The sequence below is a fragment of the Anolis sagrei genome, chromosome 6 (assembly GCF_037176765.1).
Source record: "Anolis sagrei isolate rAnoSag1 chromosome 6, rAnoSag1.mat, whole genome shotgun sequence".
NCBI lineage: Eukaryota > Metazoa > Chordata > Lepidosauria > Squamata > Dactyloidae > Anolis > Anolis sagrei.
Genome location: NC_090026.1, coordinates 36,406,684 through 36,433,000, shown reverse-complemented (window position 1 = coordinate 36,433,000; position 26,317 = coordinate 36,406,684). Strand labels below are relative to the sequence as shown.

The 26,317-nt window shown below is 42.0% G+C and overlaps 1 protein-coding gene across 3 annotated transcripts in view; it reads left to right on the top strand.

Annotated features, from left to right (window-relative positions):
- KCNH4 (potassium voltage-gated channel subfamily H member 4) overlaps positions 1-26,317 on the top strand; it is an 86,676-nt gene that overhangs the window by 46,999 nt on the left and 13,360 nt on the right. For all 3 annotated transcript variants that reach the window (XM_060780955.2, XM_060780958.2, XM_060780957.2), the window contains exons 4-11: positions 3,886-4,013; positions 11,455-11,698; positions 13,492-13,649; positions 17,331-17,532; positions 19,496-19,690; positions 22,172-22,371; positions 23,701-23,950; positions 24,228-24,442. In XM_060780955.2, the coding sequence (XP_060636938.2) occupies positions 3,886-4,013; positions 11,455-11,698; positions 13,492-13,649; positions 17,331-17,532; positions 19,496-19,690; positions 22,172-22,371; positions 23,701-23,950; positions 24,228-24,442 (1,592 nt within the window). The remainder of the gene's footprint in view (positions 1-3,885; positions 4,014-11,454; positions 11,699-13,491; positions 13,650-17,330; positions 17,533-19,495; positions 19,691-22,171; positions 22,372-23,700; positions 23,951-24,227; positions 24,443-26,317) is intronic.

Genomic DNA, 26,317 nt, shown 5'->3' with positions numbered 1-26,317 from the left:
CAGAATAGCTGGCAGATAATCCACAATATCTGCTTCGAACTGGGTTACATGGCCATCTAACCCAGTTTGAAGCATATCTATCTATCTATCTATCTATCTATCTATCATCTATCTATCTATGTTAGGGTGGTGGCAGAATTCAGCAATGTTATTTTTGGATGACACCTCTGAGAAATCGCCAACCAACATGTCCTGTGGCCAAGATAGCAATATGGTTATGGCACTTGCAGTGCCAAAAAAGCAATGTTCCCAAGCTCCAGGCTGCAAAGCATATAGCGTAAGGAAAATACCTTAAGATAGTTTCTCCAGCAGTGTAGGGTGTAGACATGTGGCATGTCTCATTAAGATAATGTGGCATATCTCATTAAGAGTCACATTCACTGTTTTAATGTGGTGAAATGTATCCCACACTGGGCATGTGCATTCAGCAGCAGAGTAGCAAAGTGCAAGGGGAAGATGTCTTCACTGTATCTGATTGTGACCCCCAGATTGTGCCAGTCAGCTTTCGTATATTATTTCAAGCACCCACTTTCTACTTGATATTCAAGCAGTGCTTCTTGGTCCAGAGTAACTCCCAGGTATTTTGTTGTGCTGCAGTGCTCCAGTAAGATTCCTTTCCAGGTAATCCTCAGAGCTCAAAATGCTTGACTGTTCTTAAGATGAAAAGCACACGTCTGCATTTTAGATGGATTAGGAATCAACTGGTTTTCCCTGTAATAGGCAGTAAGAGCACCTAAAGCTTCAGAGAGCTTCTGTTCAACCATTTCAAGGCTCCCTGCTTGAAATCATCAGCATAGATGAAACTCTCTGTCCCTTCTGGCAGTGGCTGATCATTTGTGTAAAAGTTAAACATTGATGGAGCATATAATGTGGGATTTTATACAGCTATGTGGAAAGGGCCTCAGTAGCAAACCACATGGGTATCCTCTAGAAGCTCATAGTTTCAGTCCCTACCCTGTGGTAGGACTAGCCTTGAACTTAGGTCCCTTCCATTCAATGTGTAGAAGATAGTGGGATAAATGGACTAATGTTTGTCTCAGTTCAAGATTGCTTCCTATGTTCCAAATCGGCATTTCTAATAAGTGTTATTCACTTTCAAATACTTTCAAATCCAGAAAGTGTAAGGGTGAGAGATCAGTCTGTATCAAAATTTGCAGATATTAAGTTCTTAGCTGTATTCAAAGCTCTTTGCATTACAACTCCTAGAATCCCCTAAGCAACATGACCACTGTCTATACTGGATGGGAAATTCCAGACATTATAGCTCCTGAAAATAACCTTTCCAAGCTATGCTTGTGTCCTTTATCAATGGTATCATAACTAGGATAGGTGGTAGGGGTAGTATTGGTGTGGTGCTGCATCCAAACACAATTTGGTTGGATGTCATCAAGAAGTTTGCCTCTTAAAGTTGCTGGAGGCATTTTCCTGAACGCTGATAGCCAGGAACTTACTTGGTTAAGTAAGTTGATGTGGTCCCATGGAATTATAAAATTTGAAGGAATTGTGTGGACCATTAGGTCCTATTGATTGCTTAATATAGATCTCTAGCTACATCATTCCCAGCAAGAGTTGTCCAACCTCCTTTTGAAGAAGTCCAGCGAAGGAGATCTCACCATTTCAGTGGGCAATCTTGTTTTACAACTAGGATTCCTTGCCAAAGTCTCTGCTGATGCATAAAGTTGGAGGCAGCAGCTGATGATCTTAGACTCTCTTAACGTTTAAGCCTATACATACATAGCTGGGTGTAAGTCCCATGAAATGTAACAAGGTTTACTAAGGCCTGCCATGACCACCTTACGTCCTAGACACAAAGATGCCCATTTCTTGAATCTAGGATGAGTAGTTCTTTGATTAATGAAAAAAATAATAAAGCAAGATTCCTGTTGTTAGATGCATATTGGAATGGGTGAACCCACAGAACCCAGTCTAACTTTTGTGTTGCGTCTAGTGACCAATATCCCCAAACTTTAGAGCAGTACACAAAAACTCTTTCTGTCCTCAGCTATTGTAGAAAAGTACTGCTGTAAGAAGCTAGCTCAAATTTATTTATTTCTACTATTCCTTTGGCCGGTCTCTTCTAGAATCCTCCAATTCCAAAAATGGTTGCTTATTGTTCTGTCTGCTCTATATGGTGTTTTTTTGTTGTTGTTTTTTTCCTTCTGTCTGAGCTGCCTTTTCACTTCACTTACAAAGCTGTCCTGTTTATGATTGTCTTATTGTTGACAGCTTTGAGAACCCTTTATGAAACCACATTATTGTAAACTTTGGTATCTGAGATGACTTGCTCCTGAGAGATAACGGCAGACTTTGAAAATCATATATAGGGTTCTGAAGTCAGCATTTCAATTTGGTTGGATAGACAAAGGGAAGGACAGCAAATTCTCTGGAGAAAAGATGAAAAAAAAAGCCGAAGGGGACAAAATGGATGCATTGAAACCTACATAAAACATGAAACTATGAAAATGAACAAAATGTGGCTTCCAGGATTTAAAAAAACTCTAAAATTAGGACAGTAAATAAAGAACAACACCCAGAAAATGGGAATTCCAGGTAGGCAACAGCCAGGGCCAGCTAACACCTCCTAACAGGCAAGAAGCAGCCAGACTTTGAAGCTGAAAGGCTATTCCAAATCAGCATTTTCTAATAAGTGCCTAATAAGTGTTAACCTACAAAACCCTATATGGTTCTAGCCCAGTTTACCTGTCTGAACGTATTCTCCCCTACGAACCATCAAGGCTGTTAAGATCTTCTGGAGGGGCCCTGCTCTCGGTCCCACCACATTTGCAATCGCGTCTGGTGGGAACAAGAGACAGAGCCTTTTCTGTGGTGGCCCCTCGGCTATGGAAATCTCTCCCGATTGAGATCAGATCTGCCCCCTCCCTCCTGACCTTCAAGAAGCTAGTGAAATCCTGGCTATGGAACAAAGCATTCCCAGAATAATGGCTGAGACCGGCAATAAACTAAAGTTACTGACCACATAGGTGAACTGAACTGGACGTGATTTATCTTGGCAATTTGGCTTATATGTATTTTTACTCTATATGTATTTTAATCCTTTTGTATGATGTTTTAGATTGTATTATTGGAATTGAATCTTTGCTGCTAGCCAGTCTGAGTCCCTCTATAGAGGTAGAGAAGATCGGGATATAAAGGTTTTAAATAAATAAATAAATATTCAATGCTAATCAAAGTGGCCAATTGCAACATTCACACTTGCCTCGAACAGACAAGACTTCTTTCTCCCACCCTGGACATTCCAGAGATATATAAACCTCACTTGCCTAGTTTCTAACAGACCTCACAACCTCTGGGGATGACTGCCATAGATGTGGGTGAAACATCAGAAGAGAATTCTTCTGGAACATGGCCACACAATTCAGAAAACTCACAACAACCCAGTGATTCCGGCCATGAAAGCCTTTGACAACACATCAGATAAATAATGTTTCCAAGTTTTGTAGTCTGAGCTAGATTTTTAAAATCAGTTGTAATGGTTTTTAAAACTAGTGTTTATTTTTAATAACATTCGTATTTAATTAGGAGCCCCCAGTGGCGCAGTGGGTTAAAGCGCTGAGCTGCTGAACTTGCTGACTGAAAGGTCGCAGGTTTGAATCCAGGGAGTGGTATGAGCTCCCACTGTTAGCCCCAGCTTCTGCCAGCCTAGCAGTTCAAAAACATGCAAATGTGAGTAGATCAATAGGTACTGCTCCGGCAGGAAGGTAATAGCACTCCTAATAAACCCTACTTGTCTAGTTTCCAACAGACCTCACAACCTCTGATGATGCCTGCCACAGATGTGGGCGAAATATCAGAAGAGAATGCTTCTGGAACATGACCATAAAGTCTGTGACTTCTGTGACTCCAACTCTTTCTCTCCTCTTCTAGAAAAGCACCGCTGTAAGAAGGCAGAGAGTTCCCACCTGCGGGCAGCCAGGCGACAGGGGCGCACAGCTCTCCACCATCTCGCTCGCCAGTTCACCAGGAAGGAACGGACGGAGATGAAGATCAACAGTGTAAAGATATAACCTATTTGTAGGGGAGGGGGGAGCTGACTGTTCTTTGTAGCTCTACATATCTCAGTTTTGTTCCTGCTGGTGCATTTATTGCTGTAACTTGACTGCTCTCCAAATAGCTTCCTCTGATAAACTATTGTTCCATTCTAAAGTGGGGGCTTTTTGGAGATGAGACTTTGGATGTGTGGCTGGGTGATTCGGCCAAGCCATCTATAGTTCTGCTCATTAGGAAATTTCATCACTTCTCCAGTGGATTTGATGAGGCTTCCTAGAGAAGGGACATGGGGCCCTTCCAGACAGGACTTATATCCTAGCATCTGATCCCAGGTTTTCTGTTTATCCCAGATTATCTGGCAGTGCAGACTCATATAATCCAGTTTAAAGCAGAAAACCTGGGATCAGATCCAGGGATATAGGGCCTGTCTAGAAGGGCACTAAGATTATGGCCTTCCAGATGCTTTTTTATTACAATTCCCATCAACCCGCACCACTCGTTGCAGTCTGAGAGCATCTGGAGCAGTGGTTCTCACCCTGTGGGTCCCCAGATGTTTTGGCCTCCAACTCCCAGAAATCCTAACAGCTGGTAAACCGGCTGGGGTTTCTGGGAGTTGTAGGCCAAAACACCTGGGGACCCACAAGTTGAGAACCACTGATCTGGAGGGACACATGGTCCCAAACATCTGGAATTGTGCACATTTAAGCAAAACTACTTCTTTGGATTAGCTACTCCTGATGTAGAGCTATGTATTGCATGCTTTCTCCAAGCAGAGTGCATCCTCCAGAGACATTTTTTGGGCAGAAGCCAGTGCCTACAGTGTGTTAATAGCATTAAGCTCACCACTTTGAGGGCCATTAATGCTGCAGCCTCAACTGAGGGTCATCTTTCAGCTACAGGCTTTACTCTTTGAAGCAGCTCAGAGTTTCCCTAGTTGGTGGGAATGGTGCAACAGATGGATACTCTGTAGATCCACAGATGTAACAGAGACCTTATGGGAGCATAGTAAGGGGAGAGCTATCCAAAGTCCTGCTCAGAGCAATGCAGAATTATGTAGAATAGTGGTTCTCAACCTGTGGGTCCCCAGATGTTTTGGCCTTCAACTCCCAGAAATCCTAACAGCTGGTAAACTGGATGCGATTTCTGGGAGTTATAGGGTAAAACACCTGGGGGCCCATAGGTTGAGAACCACTGATGTAGAAGCTGCTGGCTACTGAAAGCAAGAGTGGAAAGCATGATGCCTTCCAGATGTTGCTGGCTTGCCTTCTTCACCAGCCTTAGCCAGTCTTACAAAGGGTGAGAGAATATTGGAGCAATAATAATAATAATAATAATAATAATAATAATAGCAATAATAATAATAGTTATTTAATACCCCGCCACAATCTCCCAAATGGGGACTCGGGGCGGCTTACATGAGGCCAAGCCCAACAGCATATTACAATAAAATAAAACCAAAACACAATAACAACACAATAAAATACATACAACATATAAGTACAAAAACGATAAAAATCATACACAATAAAATAGCAATGAACAGGCCACACGTGCATGATGAAAAACGAAAACACTAAAAATACTAAAAATCAGGATGAGACAGAGATAGAGCAGATTGTTTGTTAGGGAGAAACTCATAAAGGAACGGGGTCGTAAAAATAGACCTTCATACAGGTGGGGAAATAAGATACGTGCACTGTGCATAGGAATTCATTCATTTTTTTTCCAAATTATAATCCAGCCCTCCAACAGTTTGAGGGACTATGACCTGGCCCTCTGTTTAAAAAGTTTGTGGACCCCTGATCTAGACAATGTCCTTGCAGGCGGAAAATGTATCTGATCAGGAATTAGAAATGAAGACTCGCACTTGATAGGAACAAAGAAATTACATAAGCATTACAATAGGAATTAACTCTTTTCTTAGTCTCACTGAAAGATAGGTTAAATTAAAGTAGAAACAACACAGAGATATTTTGAGAGACACTTTCATAACTTAACTCCTGAGCAATTTATTCAGCTTTATTATTTTTATTAAATAAATACCTATTCCCTCTTTTAAGATATTAACCTTCCAAAGGCGCATTGTAAACCAACTGATAAAAGAGTAAAATTATATTAAAATTACAAGCTATTCAAACAATAAAAAAGAGCAACATTCAGTATCTTGTAAAATGTAGCAACAGTTATAACCATTGTTAAAATCCAGTACCATAATCTTGCTCCATAGCTGACCAATTCTCTCACACCAGAAGCGACTTGTAGTTTCTCAAGTCACTCCTAGAATCATAGAATCAAAGAGTTGGAAGAGACCTCATGGGCCATCCAGTCCAACCCCCTGTCAAGAAGCAGGAATATTGCATTCAAATCTCCCCTGACAGATGGCCACCCAGCCTCTGTTTAAAAGCTTCTAAAGAAGGAGCCTCCACCACACTCCGGGGCAGAGAGTTCCACTGCTGAACGGCTCTCACAGTCAGGAAGTTCTTCCTCATGTTCAGATGGAATCTCCTCTCTTGTAGTTTGAAGCCATTGTTCCGCGTCCTAGTCTCCAAGGAAGCAGAAAACAAGCTTGCTCCCTCCTCCCTGTGGCTTCCTCTCACATATTTATACATGGCTATCATATCTCCTCTCAGCCTTCTCTTCTTCAGGCTAAACATGCCCAGCTCCTTAAGCCGCTCCTCATAGGGCTTGTTCTCCAGACCCTTGATCATTTTAGTTGCCCTCCTCTGGACACATTCCAGCTTGTCAATATCTCTCTTGAATTGTGGTGCCCAGAATTGGACACAATATTCCAGGTGTGGTCTAACCAAAGCAGAATAGAGGGGTAGCATGACTTCCCTAGATCTAGACACTATGTTCCTATTGATGCAGGCCAAAATCCCATTGGGTTTTTTTGCCGCCACATCACATTGTTGGCTCATGTTTAACTTGTTGTCTACGAGGACTCCAAGATCCTGACACGAACAAAAATTGTATGAGAAAAGCAATAGTTTTTGTTTCTAGAGAGCATATTTGAGAGTTTGTGCCTTGTGGTTGCCAGTCTGATTTTGCCACAGGAATTGGTCTATTTGTATGTAACTGTATGGGGTAGATGGAGTTCGAAGGAAAGTGTCGGTGACTTGGAAACATCTGGATACCCAACCCTAGCAAGAAGGGCCCCCTGCTGACCACTAAAACCTATGCTTTTTTCCCTCTGCCGCTCTTCATGCCTTGACAGCTGTTCCCCTGTGACCTAACGCCGAGGCAGATTAAAAGGCTTTGGGCTGCTTCAGGGAAGGGTGGTGGTTGGAGGATGCAGGGTATGGTGGGGGGCAGGAGGAGAGAGACACTGTTGAACAACAACCTCAGCAGCTGCTCTTGTAAACTATCCATTCTGTATTACAGGCTGGTAAACCCTTCCCCTGCCACGTGGGGTGGGCAGAGGGAGGGAGGGAAGGGGCAGGGACTGACATGCACTAAGCTGATAATGGTGGACAATCTCCCTGCAAAAGGACTGGCTTCCCGATCCTCATCCACACTTAGGGGCCTAAGGAGCTTTTGGGGAAGGGGTGTGCGCTTGGGAAGAAAGTGTCCCAGAGGAATTGTAAAGGATTATCCGGGTGGGTAGCTGAGGGAAGTGTGTGTATGTGCATGTGTTGGGCGGGAGGGAAAATGCCCCACTTGCTTGAGCTTTCCAGAACTGGCAGATATTTGGAATAGTTGACAGGCAGACAAAAACATTTAAAATACTTTTTTTTTAACAATAGCCTAATAACTTTACTGCAGAGGAAATGTATGCTGTTTTGAGACACCATGCAGCTCTTATTCCTCTATTTTCCCCTCCTTTCCATTACTTACTTACTTTACAGCAATTCCTCGTTGTCCGAGTAGGATGGTCCTCCAGGGTCAGTGTGCAGTGTGCGGTGGGTCCGTAGGTGACTCTGGAGTCCTATTCTTGATCTGCATCTTCTCCCGCAGTGAGGGCATTGGTTTCCAGGTGGAAGGCGATCCCGGTCAGGGTTGGCTTGATGTGGCTTCCCCTTGGCACGTTTCTCTCTTTTGCCCTCCATTCATGCCTCTTCATATTCTACAGCACTGCTGGTCACAGCTGACCTCCAGCTGGAGTGCTCAAGGGCCAGGGCTTCCCAGTTCTCAGTGTCTATGCCAGAATTGTTAAGGTTGGCTTTGAGCCTATCTTTAAATCTCTTTTCCTGCTCACCAACATTCCATTTTCCGCTCTTGAATTCGGGGTAGAGCAACTGCTTTGGGAGATGGTGGTCGGGCATCCAGACATCGTGGCCGATCCAGCAAAGTTGATGACGGAGGACCATCGCTTCAGTGCCGGTGGTCTTTGCTTCTTCAGCATGCTCGCATTTGTCCACTTGTGTTCCCAAGAGATTTGCAGGATTTTCCACAGGTAGCGCTGATGGAATCGTTCCAGGAGTTGCATGTGATGTCTGTAGATAGTCCATGTTTTGCAGGCATACAGCTGGGTTGGGAGGACAATAGCTTTATAAACAAGTACCTTGGTATCCCTATGGATGTTCTGGTCCTCAAACACTCTGTGCTTCATTCAGAAAAAAACTGCACTCGCAGAGCTCAGGCGGTGTTGTATTTCAGTGTCAATGTTGATTTTGGTGCAGAGGTGGCTGCCAAGGTAGCGGAAATGATCAACATTTTCTAATGTTACACCATTAAGCTGTGTTTCTGGCATTGGAGAGAGATTGGCTGGTGACTGCTGGAAGAGCACTTTGTTTTCTGGATGTTCAATGATAGGCCGAGCTTCTCGTATGCTTGCGAAGGTGTTTAGAGTGTCTTGTAGGTCTTCTTCTGAATGCGCACAGATGGTGTTGTCATCAGCATACTGGAGTTCTATTAAAGATGTTGTAACCTTGGTTTTGGCTTTCAGTCTGCCGAGGTTAAATAGCTTGCCATCTGTCTGATAGATAATGTCCACTCCGGTGGGAAGCTTCCCATCAGCAAGATGAAGCATCCCAAAGAGGAAATGTATGCATACATATTGGATACACATTTTGTTGTTGTTTAATCTGTAAATTCCAAGTTGGGGTTAACGCTGATGTCTGGGCCTAAAGGTTTGACAATTACTTATATTCCAAGTTCACACTATGGCAGTCGTAGAGCACTTGCCTAATAGTTAATAGAAATTCGAGGCATTTCAGTACTTTTGCTTTGAATTATGTTTCAGAGTCCCAGGGAAGCAACTTTGAATGTCTTCTCCGAGAACTGCATTCAGCTTCCCAAACTTGATTTCTCCTAGCTTTTTCTTTCAAACTAAGTAGGATATGTTGAAATGGGCTTCCACAATCAGGGGATGTACCATATATATTGAACTATAAACCACATAATCCCGCCTATGGGTGGTTGGGGATGGCTGGAGCTTTAGTCACAATCCTCCAGAAGACCCCAGGTTGAAGGAGTCTGATGGATCAATTATTGTTGTTCTTTTTTATTTAAAAAGGCAGCTGACACTAATCTAATTTGCTAATCTAAGTAAAACTTAGAAAGACTTATCTAGATTCCCTTAAGTGGATGAGATAATTTAATCATGAGCAACTTATCTCATTAATGTCAGCGGGATATAAGTCCAGCTGTTAACAGCAGATCGACACCCATGTTTTTAAACTTATCTCAACCTTTGTAGCTTTGCTGAAAGTCGGGTTAAAATGTGCTTCAGTGAATGTAGGAATTAATGTGACTTATGAATATCTGACTGCTTTTGCCTCACGGTCAACTAAATGAATATGACATTGGACCACTTTAACACGATGCTTACAAGGATTGCAGAATCCACGTGCCTGGTATCAGTAGTTACATTCATTGTCTACATCTCATGGATTATTTATTTATTTATTTATCATGTCAGGAGCAAGCCAAACAGTTGCATTGCATTTTTAAACAAACAAACAAACAAAACACAAAGTTTGCAAGCTTGGTAGTTGATTAAATGTCTTTTGACCAATAGCTGGCCACTTGGAATGCCTCTGATGTTGCCACAACAAGGTCCTCCATTGTGCATGGAGCAGGGCTCAGGTTGCATCGCAGCAGATGGTCTGTAGTTTGCTCTTCTCCACACTCGCATGAGGTGGATTCCACTTTGTAGCCCCATTTCTTAAGATTGACTCTGCATCTCGTAGTGCCAGAACATAATCTGTTTAGCACCTTCCAAGTCGCCGAGTTTTCTGTGTGCCCAGGAGGGAGTCTCTCATTTGGTATCAGCCATTGATTGAGGTTCTGGGTTTGAGCCTGCCACTTTTGGACTCTTGCTTGCTGAGGTGTTCCAGCGAGTGTCTCTGTAGATCTTAGAAAACTATTTCTTGATTTAAGTCGTTGACATGCTGGCTGATACCCAAACAGGGGATGAGCTGGAGATGTCACTGCCTTGGTCCTTTAACTGTTGGCTGCTACTTCACAGAGGATGTCAGGTGGTTCAATACTGGCTAAACAATGTAATTTATCCAGTGGTATAGGGCGCAGACACCCCGTGATAATGCGGCATGTCTCATTAAGAGCCAAATCTACTGTTTTAGTGTGGTGAGATGTGTTTCACACTGGGCATGCGTACTAAGTAGCAGAGTAGCAAAGCACAGGGCAGATGTCTTCACTGTATCTGGTTGTGATCCCCAGGTTGTGCCAGTCAGCTTTCATATGATATTGTTTCTAGCGCCCACTTTTTGCTTGATATTCAGGCAGTGCTTCTTGTAGGTCAGAGCACGGTCCAGAGTAACTCCCAGGTATTTGGGTGTGCTGCAATGCACTAGTGCAGTGGTTCTCAACCTGGGGTCCCCAGATGTTTTTGGCCTACAACTCCCAGAAATCCCAGCCAGTTTACTAGCTGTTAGGATTTCTGGGAGTTGAAGGCCAAAAACATCTGGGGACCCCAGGTTGAGAACCACTGCTCTAGTGGTATTCCTTCCCAGGTAATCCTCAGAGCTTGGGATGCTTATGGATAAGATCTGCTTAATATTTTCCACCTTTTTGGTGAAATTGTGAAAGAGTGCATATTTCTTTCTGAGTGTGTAACTCAAAAACCTTTAATGAGGAGTGGGAATCTAACCTTTAAGTACAAGGTTCTTTCTCTCCTAGTCCAATTTAATGTATTTTTCAAAGAAACCTTGCTATGGCTGTTTCTAGCTTAGCTGAATAAAGCTATCTTGGGAATAACATCATGACATAGCATCATTATTCTCAGGGGCGTTCTTGGAATGGTAGGTAGTTACACATGGCTGCCCTTACAAAAGGATAGGAAACATATGGCTCTCCAGATGTTGTTGTTCATCTCCCATCATGTTTTACCTTTCCTCTGCTGGCTAAAGCTGAGGGGAGAAGCTTTCCAACATTTGAAGGGCCAAGCATCATATGTTCTACCCTACAAAATGCTGAAAAACAACTGAGCCTGTTGATGCATGTGAAACTGAGGACTAAGAGGTTCTCATCTCCTCTATCCCTCAGGATGTCTTCGAGAGCAAGCCCTCTGTGCCCGAGTATAAAGTAGCCTCCATACAGAAGTCACGCTTCATCCTCCTCCATTACAGTGTCTTCAAGGCCCTGTGGGATTGGCTCATCCTGCTGGCCACTTTCTATGTAGCCGTGACTGTTCCTTACAACGTCTGCTTCACAGACACCGAAGACAGCTTGGCGACTGCCCGCAGCACCATTGTCAGTGACATCGCAGTGGAGATGCTCTTCATTGTCGGTGAGAACAACACAACTCTTTGTATTCCTGGAACAGAAAATTACAGATAGACACTTGCACGATTTAATTAGCAGTGAGGTGGGGAAAGGAAGAGAAGGGTTCTGATCATCTGCTGCCTCAAGTTTGTGGAATGATCTGCCAGAAGAGATCAGATAGCTAAATCTGTTGTCAGAATTTAAGACACAGTTAAAAACCTATCTCTTCCAGCATGTCTACCCTACCTTATGGATTTTAACCTGCATTTTATCAGTACATTTTAAGCTGCATTTTACTTGTGTTTATTTGTTACACGTATTTTAATAATGCTTTGTCCTACCTTGCTACTAGTTATACTCCACCTCAGGCTGCAAGGAGAAGTGGGTAATAAATAAAGTATTATAATAATATTATAAATACTATAGAACAACAGGAGAGCAGTGAGGAAGATGTGACCCTTCAGATGTTGCGTCACAGTTTCCATCACCCTTTACTAGTTTCTGTCATGGCAAGAGCAGATGGAAGTTGTAGTCAGAACTGAAGAATAGGGGATCAAGTTCTTTAGAATGTGACAAAACTAAAGTACATTTGGTTTTAAAATAGATTAAAAACAAAGAATTGATATAAATAAAAATGTAATGTTCGTTTCTGGGATTAACATAACTCAAAAACCACTGGACGAATTGACACGAAATTTGGACACTACACCCCTAACAGACCAATGAGTGACCATCACTCATAAGTGCCCCCCCCCCCCCAAAAGAGCAGAAAGGACTTAAAACCCCAAAAAGCTAAATGATGAAAAGCTAAATGACTATACAGAAAAAAGGGAAGGGAGTAAAGAGGGAGGGAAGGAAGGAGAGCAAGATAGAAAGAAATAAAGAAAGAAGGAGAGAAAGGGGGGGAAGAAGGAAGGAAAGAGAGAAGGAAGGAAAGGAAGAGGTAGAGAAGGATGAAAGAAAAGAAGGAGGGAGAGGAGGAAAAGGGGGGAGGAAGGAAAGAGCTAGAGAAGAAAGGAAGGAGAGAAGGAAAGAAAAAAGGGAAGGAAGGAAAGAGGGAGGAAAGGAAAGAGGTAATGAAAGAGAGAAAGAGGGGAAAGAAAAAAGGGAAGGAAGGAAAGAGGGAGCAAAGGAAAGAGGTAATGAAAGAGAGAAAGAGGGAGGGAAGATTGACCACAGCAACATGTGGTGGGTACAGCTAGTACATTATACAATATAACTTGGAGAAGTCATCTACCCCAGTAACAATCACTGGCCATTCTGGTTGAGGTGTATTGGAATTGTGATCCAGACAACTAACTTTTCCAACCTCTGTCTGAGGTCCCTTCCACACAGCTGCTCATTATCTGCTTTGAATTGGATTATATGGCAGTGTGGACTCAGATAACCCAGTTCAAAGCAGATATTGTGTATTGTCTCCTTGATATTCTGGGTTATATGGCTGCGTGGAAAGGCCCAGTGATTCATGGTGGAAACATAGAGCCCTTCCACAATGCCCTATATCCCAGAATATCAAGGAAGGAAATCCCACAATATCTACTTTGAACTGGGTTATCTGAGTCCACATTCAGATAATGTGGGATTTTCTGCCTTGATATTCTGGGACATAGGGCTGTGTGGAAGGGCATATAGTGTAGAAACTCTCTGAAGGTGCCAGCCACAGATGTAGGTGAAACGTCAAGAGAAAATGCTACTAGAACATGGCCATACAGCCTAGAAACCACACAACACCTCAGTGATTCCAGCCATGAAAGCCTTCGAGTCGCTTCGACAATATGTGCAGAGTGTTTGATCTTTTTGCCTCTTATGTCTTGGCAGACATTATTTTGAATTTCCGGACCACATACGTTAGCCAGTCGGGCCAGGTGATTTATGATCCTCGTTCTATCTGCCTCCACTACGTGGCTACCTGGTTCTTTGTGGACTTGATCGCAGCCTTGCCCTTTGATCTCCTCTATGTCTTCAATGTTCCTGTGGTGAGTGACTCTTTAAACAGATGGTGGATAATTTGAGACAGTCTGGGGACTAATTTCACCCCCTTTCAGTCCTGTGCAAGCAACATTATCCTCTCTTGATGACGTATCTCTCTCCAATTTCCACCTCCTCCCCTTTTCATGATAAGACAAGAGGCACAGTGTGGTTTTAATGTAAATTATGTTTGCGGAAGGTGACTCTTCATTTTGATGTTAAAATTATTGGGGAAGGGAGGGTGGGTGTGCAACCTGCAAAAATGCAGGACGTGGACCTTCTGTGCTCTGGAAGCCATGACCCACCCCCTACTTTAAATCCATGCTTTGGAATTAGCAAATATTTGGATTCCAAGTTATCTCTCTGTGAATGCTGAACAGTCATTTTCTAAAAAGGGTTGCCTACACACAGAGGTGCCAGCCTCTGATCTGTGCGATTGAAAGCAGATATTTCTGTTCTTGCAAGAGTGAACGTGATGGGCAACATGTGATAATGAGCCATAGTAATGGCAAACAGTGGTAGCAAAGAGATGCCCGCAGCCATGTTATCTCAAATGCATAAGTGGAAGAAGAACTGTAGTTACCAAGTAGAAACCAGAAAGACTTTGCACATTCTCAGAAACATATCATTTTTCAATAAGGTTTTTGGTAGTCTTGACATTTTGATTGGTATTATTCTCTCCACAGATACTGCTGCTGTAAAATATTTCAGTACAGACTATTTTTGTCCAGAGTTCAGCTGGCTAACCAGCCATATGGCCGTGCCTTCTTTCAGGATATTCTGGTCCTTTTTCTCAGCCACTCCCAAATTGTCACCCTACCCACCACCACCAGTCAGTCATCTTCTCGTGGCTATTGAATATTGTCAGACCTCATGGAGAATTTTTCAATTTCTCTTTCCCTCCTGGGCAGGACTCCTCCTTTGAAAGATTTTCAGTATTTCTGCAAACCTTGGGGTGCTCTTCTATATGTCTTCCCTTTTGTACATGACTGGGGTTATTTTGGACCTTTATGGACTTAAGTTGAGACAGGGATTCTCTGTTTACTGTATAGGATATCATACTGGAAATAATAATAAATTGTAAATGTATGTAAATTGCATATGAAATCTAATGAGTGAGGTAAGATCGGAAATAGGGGTAGCTTGATTCACAACTTGGAGTCTGCTATTCTATATTCTGTTTACTATTTTTGGACTCAGGTTTAAATCTCACTCCTTATCCCTAAAGACGCATTGGGAACAAAACTGTGGTCAGCCAGCAGTGGTTGGAAGTGTTCTTTGGACATTCTCAGAGACCACAATGTTATTTGTATAATGGATCTGTGGGTCAAAACTGGTTCTGGAACTGAACTTAAGCTTTGACTAGAATTAAGCTTTGCAACTGCCACAAAACAAGATCTTCGGTGGATTTTGCTTTATAACACAGAGACATAAATAACTCAGTGTAAGGGTCATTTGCAATCATGTTTCTTTGACAGTAGCAATGGGGTGGGGAAAAGCAATGGCTTTAAAAGAAATCTCCATTGTTGAGACAAAACAGCTGAATAAAACAGTGAGATAAACCACTGAGAAAAACGGCTTTCCAGCTTGGTTCTGAACTCCAGAAAGACAAAGAAAGCACCAGTGCCTATTGTTTCTGTTCACCGGGAATACAGGTCCTTTTATCTGAAAGCTGTCTTTTGTAAAGGGCACTCTTTTATTTTGGACTGTTTTGACTTTGGGCGATCTGGGACATACTTCTTACAGAAAATGTCTCAGATGTGCATCTGAGACAATATTAGCCATTCTTCATACTCCAGTCCTTCCCACTTCTCAGTGATCAAACAGCTGAACAAGAGCCAGATGTGCTTTCACTACAGATTAGCACATGTGCACACAAAAACACATGCGGTGCATAACCTGCCATCAGAATCAAGACGGGTTTCTTGATGTGAAAAAAACAGAGTTTATATAAGTGAGACATGTAACAACATTTTGCAATATGGTGATTTGTTTCACTGTTTTATTTAGGATGTGCAAGTGTTTTGTTTCAACAACTCCATTCTGCTCCCCTGCCCCAAAACTATCAGCCAGTGTCAATGTGTCTGCTGAACACACTCTGTCCTTACAGGGCTATTCTGATTTATTCTTACCCCCTTTTTTCTTATTTTTTATTTCTGCAAAGTTTAGGGTTCCCCTAAGCACTCTTATTCCTTCCCCCTCTTCATGGATGATGTCATTCGATGACACTGAGTAATTAACTTGCTATTTGTATATGGAATACGCACAAATGTGTGTCTTTGTTTCCATCTTTTGATCAGGAGTGGGTTCTCAGAGATGTCAAACACCATGCAAGAATGCCATCACAAAACTGGTCTATTTTGTAGAGTTACTAACATGTGTGTGTATGTATCACCTTTTAATGGGGGTGGTGCAGCTTTCAAGATTTAGCAGTGTTTCTTGGGAGCCAGGAGATGTTCTCAAAATGTTTTAAACCACAAGTTGTATGACTTACCATTCCAGATTCAAGTCCCATGCTGACCTTCACTGAATTTCAGATTGGCTCAAAATTTTATTTCAGTTCTAACAGGATCAGATCTACACTCTGTTGACCTAGCTTGAGACTCCTTCTCCACCCGCAAATCTCTTGTCCTGTGTTTACCTCTTCCTGCCAATGGATGCACTTTCATTTCTGTGTCCCAGGGAGTCTTGTTAAGCAACTAGATAAAGGATACAATGGTGCCATCAGCATCAAGTCTTTGAGACCTCTGAAATTGTTCCTGAGCTGGTAGATACCTGTTGCTTTTCCTAGATGGCATACAGACTAAATTGGGATGGTTGCTAGAAGTCAATACCTCACTTCTTAATTAATTCTTGTCAAACTCCATTCTCCTCTCAAACCGATAGAGTGTATCAGGGAGGGGGAGTAGTAGACTCAGAAGATGGCCTTCTCTATCAAAAGGAAATAAAGACTTACTCATAATATAATAATAATAATAATAATAATAATAATAATAATAATAATACATTATTTGTATACTGCCCTATCTCCCCAAAGGGACTCAGGGCGGTTTCCAACATGTAAGGCAAACATTCATTTGCTGGATAGAAACTATACAGACAATTATGTCAATATAAACACATTTGATAATATAACACAATCTAATTAAACTTAATAAACTAAACAGCAACTAAAAAACTATGTTTGGAAAACATTCCTGGTGGACACAAATATCCTGAAACTATTTTGTTGATATGGTTTGATGCACATGATGGCATTTAGAACTCTTCTTGGGGACATGGCTGCCGGAACGGTCAACCCAGTTCACAATGTACCCACTGAATCATTATCACAGGCAAACCTGTTGCCAAGGCCTGCAGAGCATGTCTGATACCAAGATGTGCTTGAAAATTACTTTAGCCACATGCCCAGTGGCCCTTAATACCCACTCCTTCTTGGTATGAGAGTTCAGTAATACCCACAAAAGAGTTACCATGCTGGCGAAGACACCAACAGACACTGTAAATGGCAAACACAACTCTGTTGTCCAAAAGCATAGAATAACCGGTTAATTCTGCTGTCCCCCAGAATCAGTTGCTCTCTGCTTCAGTGATGGTGGCACCCAGTTCTAACTGTTGTATCGCACTCTCTAAACAATACAACAGATTGATCCTTTCTTTCTCTTTTTCTCTCTATCTCCCACTCTTAGACGTATCTTGTGCACCTGCTGAAGACAGTACGTCTCCTGCGCTTGCTCCGCCTGCTCCAAAAGCTAGACCGTTATTCTCAGTACAGTGCTATGGTCCTGACGTTACTCATGTCCATGTTTGCTTTGTTGGCCCACTGGATGGCCTGCATCTGGTATGTCATCGGCCGTCAGGAAAGCAATGATCCAGTGACCTGGGACATCGGTGAGCTTTGAGCATGGTCTGGAGGTGCTTGTCACAGAAATCTCGTGCAAGGGCACTATGTGTGATCAGATATAGCTTCTTTGGAATTTATGGTCCAGCTTACTATGCATTCTGGGTAGAGCTGGGTAGGGGTTTGAACAGGACTGGGAGAATGAAGTCAAATGCAAACTTTTTAAGGCCAGCCAGGGCTGGTTCAGAAAGAGAGCCTGGAAAATTACTTTTAGGACTCTGATCTCTGCATGTTCTAGAGACCAGAGAACCACATTACCTGATTTTTAGCTAATCTGACCATAGTGGTCTATTCTGGAGAGACCTAGTGTGTCATCTCAGCTGCTGTTTTGGGCAACCAGAAGTGACATCAAAGTACTGCTTGTTAGAACCCTTTTGCATTTTGTTTGCTTTTGCTATTCTGGGAGCTTGAGACTTTTACAAATAGAATAAACTCTCATTTAACTGTAATTCAAGCAATGGGACTCTCAAGTAACTGGCAAAAAGTGAAGAAATAATACTTTAATTAAGAAACAAAATAAAACAATTTTTATAATACAATAAAATTAGTTTTTAAAAGACAGTAAAACTGTGTTACATCAAGTTACGTTTGTCTTTATTTGCTTTTAATTGCTGTATTTCAATACTGACATCAAGTTAATACAGTGTTTATAGTATGATATAGTACGGGGTATGGCATTACTTCAGCCTCTTTTTAATACTAACTCTCAAGCAACCAGAAACTACATTTATCTGGCAGCTACCAATTCCAATGGGTGCTGGTTTACTGGGAGTCTACTGTACATTCATGAACAGACAAGCCAATAGAGATTTTGCTTAATTAAATAAATCAAAACAGGTAAATTGGTGCACCTGAAGTATAGTGGGAAGGGCAAAGACTGGTTGTTGAGCCAATATTTGACTTTCTGGTATGTTTATTTGTTATGCAAATTGAAAAGGAGATAGAAAAATCCCCTGGAACTGCCTCCGTCTTGTCTGTGAATTGCAGCACTACATACACAGGCAGATTATCCAGAGGAGTCTATCCCTGTCTAATTCCAAACTGCATCCAAGGATGGCAACTGTTTAGAAGAATCAAAACCATGTAGATTGCCAGTTGTTGGTGTCTGAATCAGACCTTATAGAATGCAAGCTTCAGTAGTAGCAGCAGTAGCAGAATTCCATGTCTGCAGGAATCTACTCTAGGTTATGGTCTGTACTTGAACATACCTATCCAAAACCCTGAACCTATTTGAATGGTATGGGTCAAATGATCCAAAAGTCCTGAACCTATATGGGGGGTAGTGTTTAGCACCTTGTGCAGTTTCTTTAAGTTCGGACTAAAACCCGGAGAACTCCGGATCCATTTCAAAGTTGCAATCAGAATGAAGTTTCAGACCTTGCCTTCTCTGGAAGAAGACTGTAGGAATGAAAAGGGCACAGACTTCATTTCTTAAGTGGCATATTAGGCAAAAGTGTTGTCTTTGACTGCATCTTAGATGTGGTATTCAGAGCTTGGAAAAATTGCTGTAGAGAACCTGAGCATTACAATCCAAAAAGTAACTTTTCGGCTCTGGTCCATTGCCTTCTTGACTGAGAACATTCTGAAGAGTAAGCCATAGAGATAAAAAAAAAACCAGCCTTTCCAGCTGTCCTCCTCATTTGTGTTGTACTCCAGCACCCATAATGTTTCACCAAAAGAACTATGAGACATGTAAGAATCAACATGTTGAGATAACACATTTGGAGGGCATCAAGTTGGATAAAAGTTTGAAGTAAACAAATCAGTGCAGTTTTGGCTTCTGGAATTTCCCTCTCATGGGAATCTGTATCAAACCCTCAGAGAGACACTCTCTGATATGAATCTCTGCACCCTTTCAAGTTTTCCTCAGCCTTTGGGTCCTTGAACGCCTTAATGTGATAACATGACATGGCTCCTCTTGAGATCTGATTCCCACTTCACTGTGACTGTCAGGTTGGCTCCATGAACTGGGCAAGCGGATCGAGGCCCCGTACCTCAACACTTCTGTGGGTGGACCATCTATCCGTAGCGCCTACATCGCGTCACTATACTTCACCCTCAGTAGTTTAACCAGCGTCGGCTTCGGCAACGTCTGTGCCAATACGGACGCAGAAAAAATCTTCTCCATCTGTACCATGCTCATTGGCGGTGAGTACATCATTCACAGTTCACCATAAAATGCATGATATTTGACACTTGCGTCTCCAAGAATCAGGCACCCAGAGAATCCCAGCTTTCATTTTGGGAAAGAATATAATATTGTGCTTCTTAAATGTGCAAAGATGGAGTTAATAATGAATGTTTTGACCCCAAACTGAATGCAGCAGGTAGTGGCCATGGGTAGGCCTTCTGATCTCTTCACTATAATTTTTCTATACCTAATCACAAGCAGAACAGAATATATTAAGCAAAACAAGAACCTGTAAAAATATTTTACCAGGATGTCTGGTTTAGAATTTCAGCTTGGCGTTCAATTGTTTTGTTTTGTTTTTTTGCTATTAATTGAACAAAGTGCAAGGAGGAATATGATGGAAGAACCTCTGCAGAGGTATGAAAGGCTAGTTTTGATTATAGTTCCTGGAATTCCCCTGCTGACAGAAGAATTCTACAATTTGTAATCCAAAAAGTAATTTTCCTCTGCTTTTCCCAGTCTGATGACTGGAATTTTCACGGTGCATTTTTTAAAAAACCTTTTCTTTTGCTTGGATCAGAAAGACCAGAAGTTATTTTTGTCCCAAACTCATTATAAAGCTTTGGTCATATCATTCTCCTTGACTGAAACAATAAAGCCGAATTTGAAAGAATTGTGTCTTATTGCAAACAGATCATGTGTTTGTATCGGAAGACTATTTGCTTCTCTTCCTACTGAAGTGACTGCTAAACAAATCAGGATTGGCTTTCTTTACTTTGCAAATAAGCATCCTGGATTCTGGTCTCTTTATAAGACAGAACCTTTTTTTTTTGTTTTTGTTTTGAAACCACAAGTCTGGATTCCAAATCTGGATGCAGCTAAACTGGAGTGGACAACTAACTTGCAATGTTCTAGGTGTTCTTTGACTGCTGTATCCATTATCCTCTGCCAGAATTTGAATTAAAGTTTTTTGGACGTGAGCCTTAATCAGTATGATCTGCATGTTGACTATGAGATTCTGGGAGCTGCAATCCAAAACAAAACATTTGTCATAGTCAGTATAATCCACAGCAAGGAGTCAATAAAGCTGCAGTCATAAACATCTGGAAGGCCACAGTTGTCCATCCCTGTACTGTATGGAGAGCTGAAAGAAGACACAGATCTTTATTACAGAAATAATCATAACAGATGGAATTGAGAAAAATGGTCTGATTTGATTATCTCTGCCTTATAGACTCCAAATAAAAAACAGAGAGGGGTCTTCTGAGATTCTTAGCTCTGTGTTTTAATTTTTTTTGTTGTGTCAGGAGTGACTTGAGAATCTACAAGTCGCTTCTGGTGTGAGAGAATTGGCCGTCTGCAAGGACATTGCCCAAGGGATGCCCAGATGTTTTTGTGTTTTACCATCCTTGTGGGAGGCTTCTCTCATGTTCCCACATGAGGAGCTGGAGCTGATAGAGGGAGCTCATCCGCGCTATCCCTGGATTTGAACCTGTGACCTGTCAGTCTTCAGTCCTGCCGGCACAGGGGTTTAACCCACTGCACCACTGGGGGCTCCTGGTATTTTAATGATAGCATAAGAGTTCAAGAAACTAGGAACTGTATGAGGAGCACATTATTCTACACAATCATTGTGCTGATAATCTTTTGTTATTTTATGCCTTCAAGTCATTTCTAAGCTATGGCAACCCTAAGGTTTTCTGGTCAAGATTTGTTCAGAGAAGGTTTGCTATTGCCTTCCTCTTCTGGTGAGAAAGTGTGGCTTGTCCAAAGTCACCCTGTGGGTTTCCTGGTTGAGCAGGGATTTGAACCTTAGTTTCCAGAGTTGTAGCCCACCATTCAAACCATGACATCACACTGGTCCTCAATGCATGTAAATATTTAGAAGATATGTGTACCAAACTCCATTTAGCAACAAAACTTCTTGGGAGACAGTTGCTCTCTCTCAATCCGGCCTACCTTGCAAGATGTTGTGGGGAGGAGCAAAGAGCCACATGCATTGCCTTGAGTTCATTCAAGGAAAGGTGACATATAAATGCAACTGGTAAAAAATGGAGAGGAAATTATTCTGAGTCTAATCCCAAATGGGAAAGGCTCATGGGAAGCCCTAAAAGAGTGAGAAAGAATGTCTGTGAGTATGGTGTGTGTGTGTGTGTGTGTGTGTGTGTAGAGAGAGGGGGGGAGGGAGCAGGGAACCTTTTAAATGATTTTCTAATTTTAGAATTTTCTTCTAAATTTATTGCAATGTTCTAGGTCACTTGTGGGGTAGGGACATGCATTCAGGAAAATAGATCAGTTCCTGTTTTTAGCCAATATACGCTAAAGAAATCTACGTTCACATGCAGTCTACCTGAAGTCATTACATCTTTAGAGAAACAACAGGGGAGGAGATATAGTTTTCAGCTCCTTTCTCTGGGTTACCTGAAGGCAGGTGGCTACTGAATTATGGTCTGATCCCATGGAGCTCTTCTTATGTTCTTTTTTTCTCCCTGCCCTAGCTTTGATGCATGCTGTGGTTTTTGGAAATGTAACAGCCATCATCCAGCGCATGTATTCCCGACGGTCCCTCTATCATACCCGCATGAAGGATCTTAAGGATTTCATCCGCGTCCATCGCCTGCCCCAGCAGCTCAAACAACGTATGCTGGAGTACTTTCAGACTACATGGTCCGTCAACAATGGCATTGATGCCAATGAGGTATTGAGAGAAGGAGAACTCGCTCCATTAATTTCTTTTGGAAGGGGGTAAGGAGGAACTGTCTGTTCCAACAGTTAAATGTTATTGCATACCTTCAAGTCATTTTAGACTTATGCTAATAAAAAAACAAACCTATCACAGGGTTTTATAAGGCTGAGAATGTCTGGCTTTCCCAGGGTCACCCAGTTTATTTTGATGACTGAGCAGGAATTCAAATCCTGGTCTCTAAAGTCATACTCCAAGACTCAAACCATTAATGCATGGGAAAAATGGGGAAAAGCAGAAAAAGACATTACAGTAGAACCAGTCAAGGAAGCTGGAATCCTGAGTTAGAAAGCTCAGCAGGATGTTTGATGAAAAGGTTTTTAGAGGTGTTTCATAGATAGAGATGCCATAGGGAAAGGCAATTTTAAAAATGAACCATCAACAGAGCTATAGCTGCCACACAGTTAGATTCCACCTCCAGTTGGTGTGTCTATGGACAAAATGAGGCTGAGGGCACTATTTTGTATGTTACTTCAGGCAGCAAAATGACCTTGCCATCTCACAGGGTTAATAATAATAATAATAATAATAATAATAATAATAATAAACTTTATGTATATACCGCCCTATCTCCCCTAGGGGACTTGGAGTGGTATATGCAAAATAATACAAAACATAGGCATAAACTGTTAAACAACATATACATTAAAATCAATTTAAAACCAGTTCCGCTCTCTTCTTCATGCAAAGTAAGCTGCCAGGGGCAAATATTTCAATAAGGGACCTGGACTATTTGGAATGGGCTGAACTAAGGCTAGTGAAAGGAGAAGGGAAAAATGGGGCTGGCTGAATGCTACAGTGCAAGGATCGGGTCTCAGCAATGGCCCTACTAGGGGACTTGCACCACTCAATTCCAGGGTCAATTAAAAGATTATAAAAAAGGTCTGGTCCAAAAGAAAAGGTGCCCTCAGATGACAGGGAAGTGGTGAATGGACGAGGTACAAGGGTTCCCAATTGAGCCCTGTCCTAGGTCCTTGAGAACATGTTGTTCTTTGAGCTGTGACATTTTGATACAGTTTGGAAGCATTCTCAATCTTGTAGTGCAAGATTGTTAAGTTTTATTTTTCTCTTCTAACAACCCACAACCCCCTGATCCATGTGAGCTACGTTTCTCAGACTCTTTCGCCTGAATCTTAAGCTCCTAAATTCTGGAACAACTTTACATGGAGGGAAATACAATAGAGTTTTTATATGGAAAACACTCAGTAGGTTGAGAACCAGTGACAGATTCAAATGGCACGCAACCCCCATGCAAAATGCCTCACTCCCTTCTTTTCCTTGTAGCTCCTGCGTGACTTTCCAGATGAACTACGTGCTGACATCGCCATGCACCTAAACAAGGACATTTTGCAACTGCCACTGTTTGAGAGTGCTAGCCGGGGCTGTCTGCGCGCCTTATCTTTGCACATCAAGACCTCCTTCTGCGCCCCTGGAGAGTACTTGCTTCGGCAGGGGGACGCCTTGCAAGCACATTACTTTGTCTGCTCAGGCTCCCTTGAAGTCCTCAAGGACAACATCGTGCTGGCTATTCTGGGTAAGTACTCAAGGTCAGAAGGAAGCAAAACCCAACAGCATCAGAATCCCACACTTTGGGGACTTGCTCCACACATTATTGGCAGTGATCCTACACAGTATTGTCACAAGGCCCCAATCCTACTGTCCTAGATTAGGTCAACTCTTAGGATGAGCAAGTTCTCTACTATTTCCCTATACACTTTGTGACTCATACATTTTGAGCTCTAGGAAGTTGGGGTGTGTGGCTGAAGTACTCTGTAGTCTAATCCCAATCCTGAAACTTGATTGTTTTATAGGCAAAGGGGATCTCATTGGTGCTGATCTGCCCAGCAAAGACCAAGTAATCAAGACCAACGCAGATGTCAAGGCACTCACCTACTGTGACCTCCAATACATCAGTTTGCGTGGGCTCTTTGAGGTGTTGGAACTATACCCTGAATATTCAGCCAAATTCATGGCGGATATTCACCAGGACCTCACCTTCAACCTACGCGAAGGCAGTGAGATTGAGGTAGGTGAATGTGGCATGCTGCTGATGACACAGATGTCCTCTTATCTCTTCCCCTCTGTTTCCCTGTATTTCTAGTCATTGTTTCTCAAAAGGCCAGTCCCTCCCAAGACTGGCCACTTGACTTCCCCAGGAATCTTTCACATCTTCTTTGAAGCTTACTACTCCCAGTTCCAAACCATCAACATCCATGTTCCTTGTCCTGTGTGACTGCATCAGCATCCCTTTTACCATTGCTTCTTATGTCCCTCTTTGAGCAGTGAAAGAGAGCATTGCCCTTTCTCTGCAATCCATTTCTCAAGTTGCAAGGAAGGTAAAGGCACCTGCAGATGGAGACAGACAATTGTTTTGAACGAGTACGACAGAAGCTTCTCTTCCCATCATTTTTGCCTGCTCATTCCTTTTTGCCCTAAGGTTGCCACTAATGAATCACATCTTCCAGGTTTTTGAAGTTTCTTGGACAGGGGCAGGCATTATATAACACCTTCTCCTATGCCAAAACATATTTTCTTTGTTAAGTGAATTGCTTTCAGAGATAAGAAGGCTACAAAATCTGGGGTGGGGTGAATCTTTCAGCAAATCTGAAAAAGTGAGTGTGACAAATTTAGGCAGCCCTGACAATCTGTTACTCCAAACACAGAAAGGAATGAAAACACAGGTAATCAGAGCACTTTTTATGGGCTAGTATTATGATTGGGTGCATACTGATTGGACTACAGTTCCCAGAATGACCATGCTGTTTAGGAGATTCTTGGAGTTGTAATTCAAAAGCCTTCTGGGCTGAGAATGGCGGTTAATAAGTGCATCTAATAATAATAATAATAATAATGGTTACAGATTGGCTCAGAATAGCCTGGACAATCCGTAGGGTAAAGCAACCTACCAAGGCAGATTCATAGTACAGAAGATAAATTGGGCAGGAATTGGTGTTAGAAAGGGACAGCAAGACTTTCTAAATAGTTGAGTCTTATGATGGGAAGGAGAAGGGTGTTTGGACTCCTCTTCAGTTGGTCACAGAATATTTTGGCTAATCATTAACTAGTCAGTTGACTTTGGTTTTGTAGGCCATCAGATTCCATAATTCAACATAAGCACATAAATTGATTTTAAATGTAAAATTCAATATGCACACTGTCTTGTTTTTTAAAGGTCAAATTCCAGCCAATTAAAGCAACAAGGAATGGTTTGAAAGTATGTGGATAAATGTGTCATTTCAAAAGCGATATATGGGAAGAGCAGAATTTTCTTGCAGTCTAGGAATGGGTCTTCTGGAGCCTGAACAGCTCTTTTGCAGGCAGTTAAGAGAAGAACATTCCATTCTGCAAAATAATGGAAGCATATATATGTAAATATATTCAAAGTATAGAGCCCAAAGTACACGTCCCTGAAATCAATCTGAATCAAGCTATTTTAGACTTTCCATTGCAGTATCTCCTGCAGTTGGAACAGAATTCACACTTCTGTTGTTTCTGGATCCTTTTTTCACAATTACATACTGAGGACTGAGAAGCATCTGTAGTGAGCTGCAATGTTCCCCTTTTCCTGGACAGCAAGAGCCAGGGAGGGTCCTTTTTAAATAAATTACAGCTCCTCAAATTCTATAATCAGTGTATTTCATTGAATCATAGGGTTGGAAAACACCACAAAGGCCATCTAGTCCAAGCTAATTCTGCCATGCAAAAACACACAATCAAAGCACCTCCAATAGACAGCAATCCAGCCACTGTTAAAACCCTCCAGAAAAGGCAACTGGGCCATGCTCTGAAGCAACATATTCAACAGTCCAACATAACTTCTTGAAGTTCTTCCTAACAGGTGGGAGAGCTGTAGTCCTAAAGAACAATTTACTTAGTCTTGATTATTCGCCATAAAAACTTT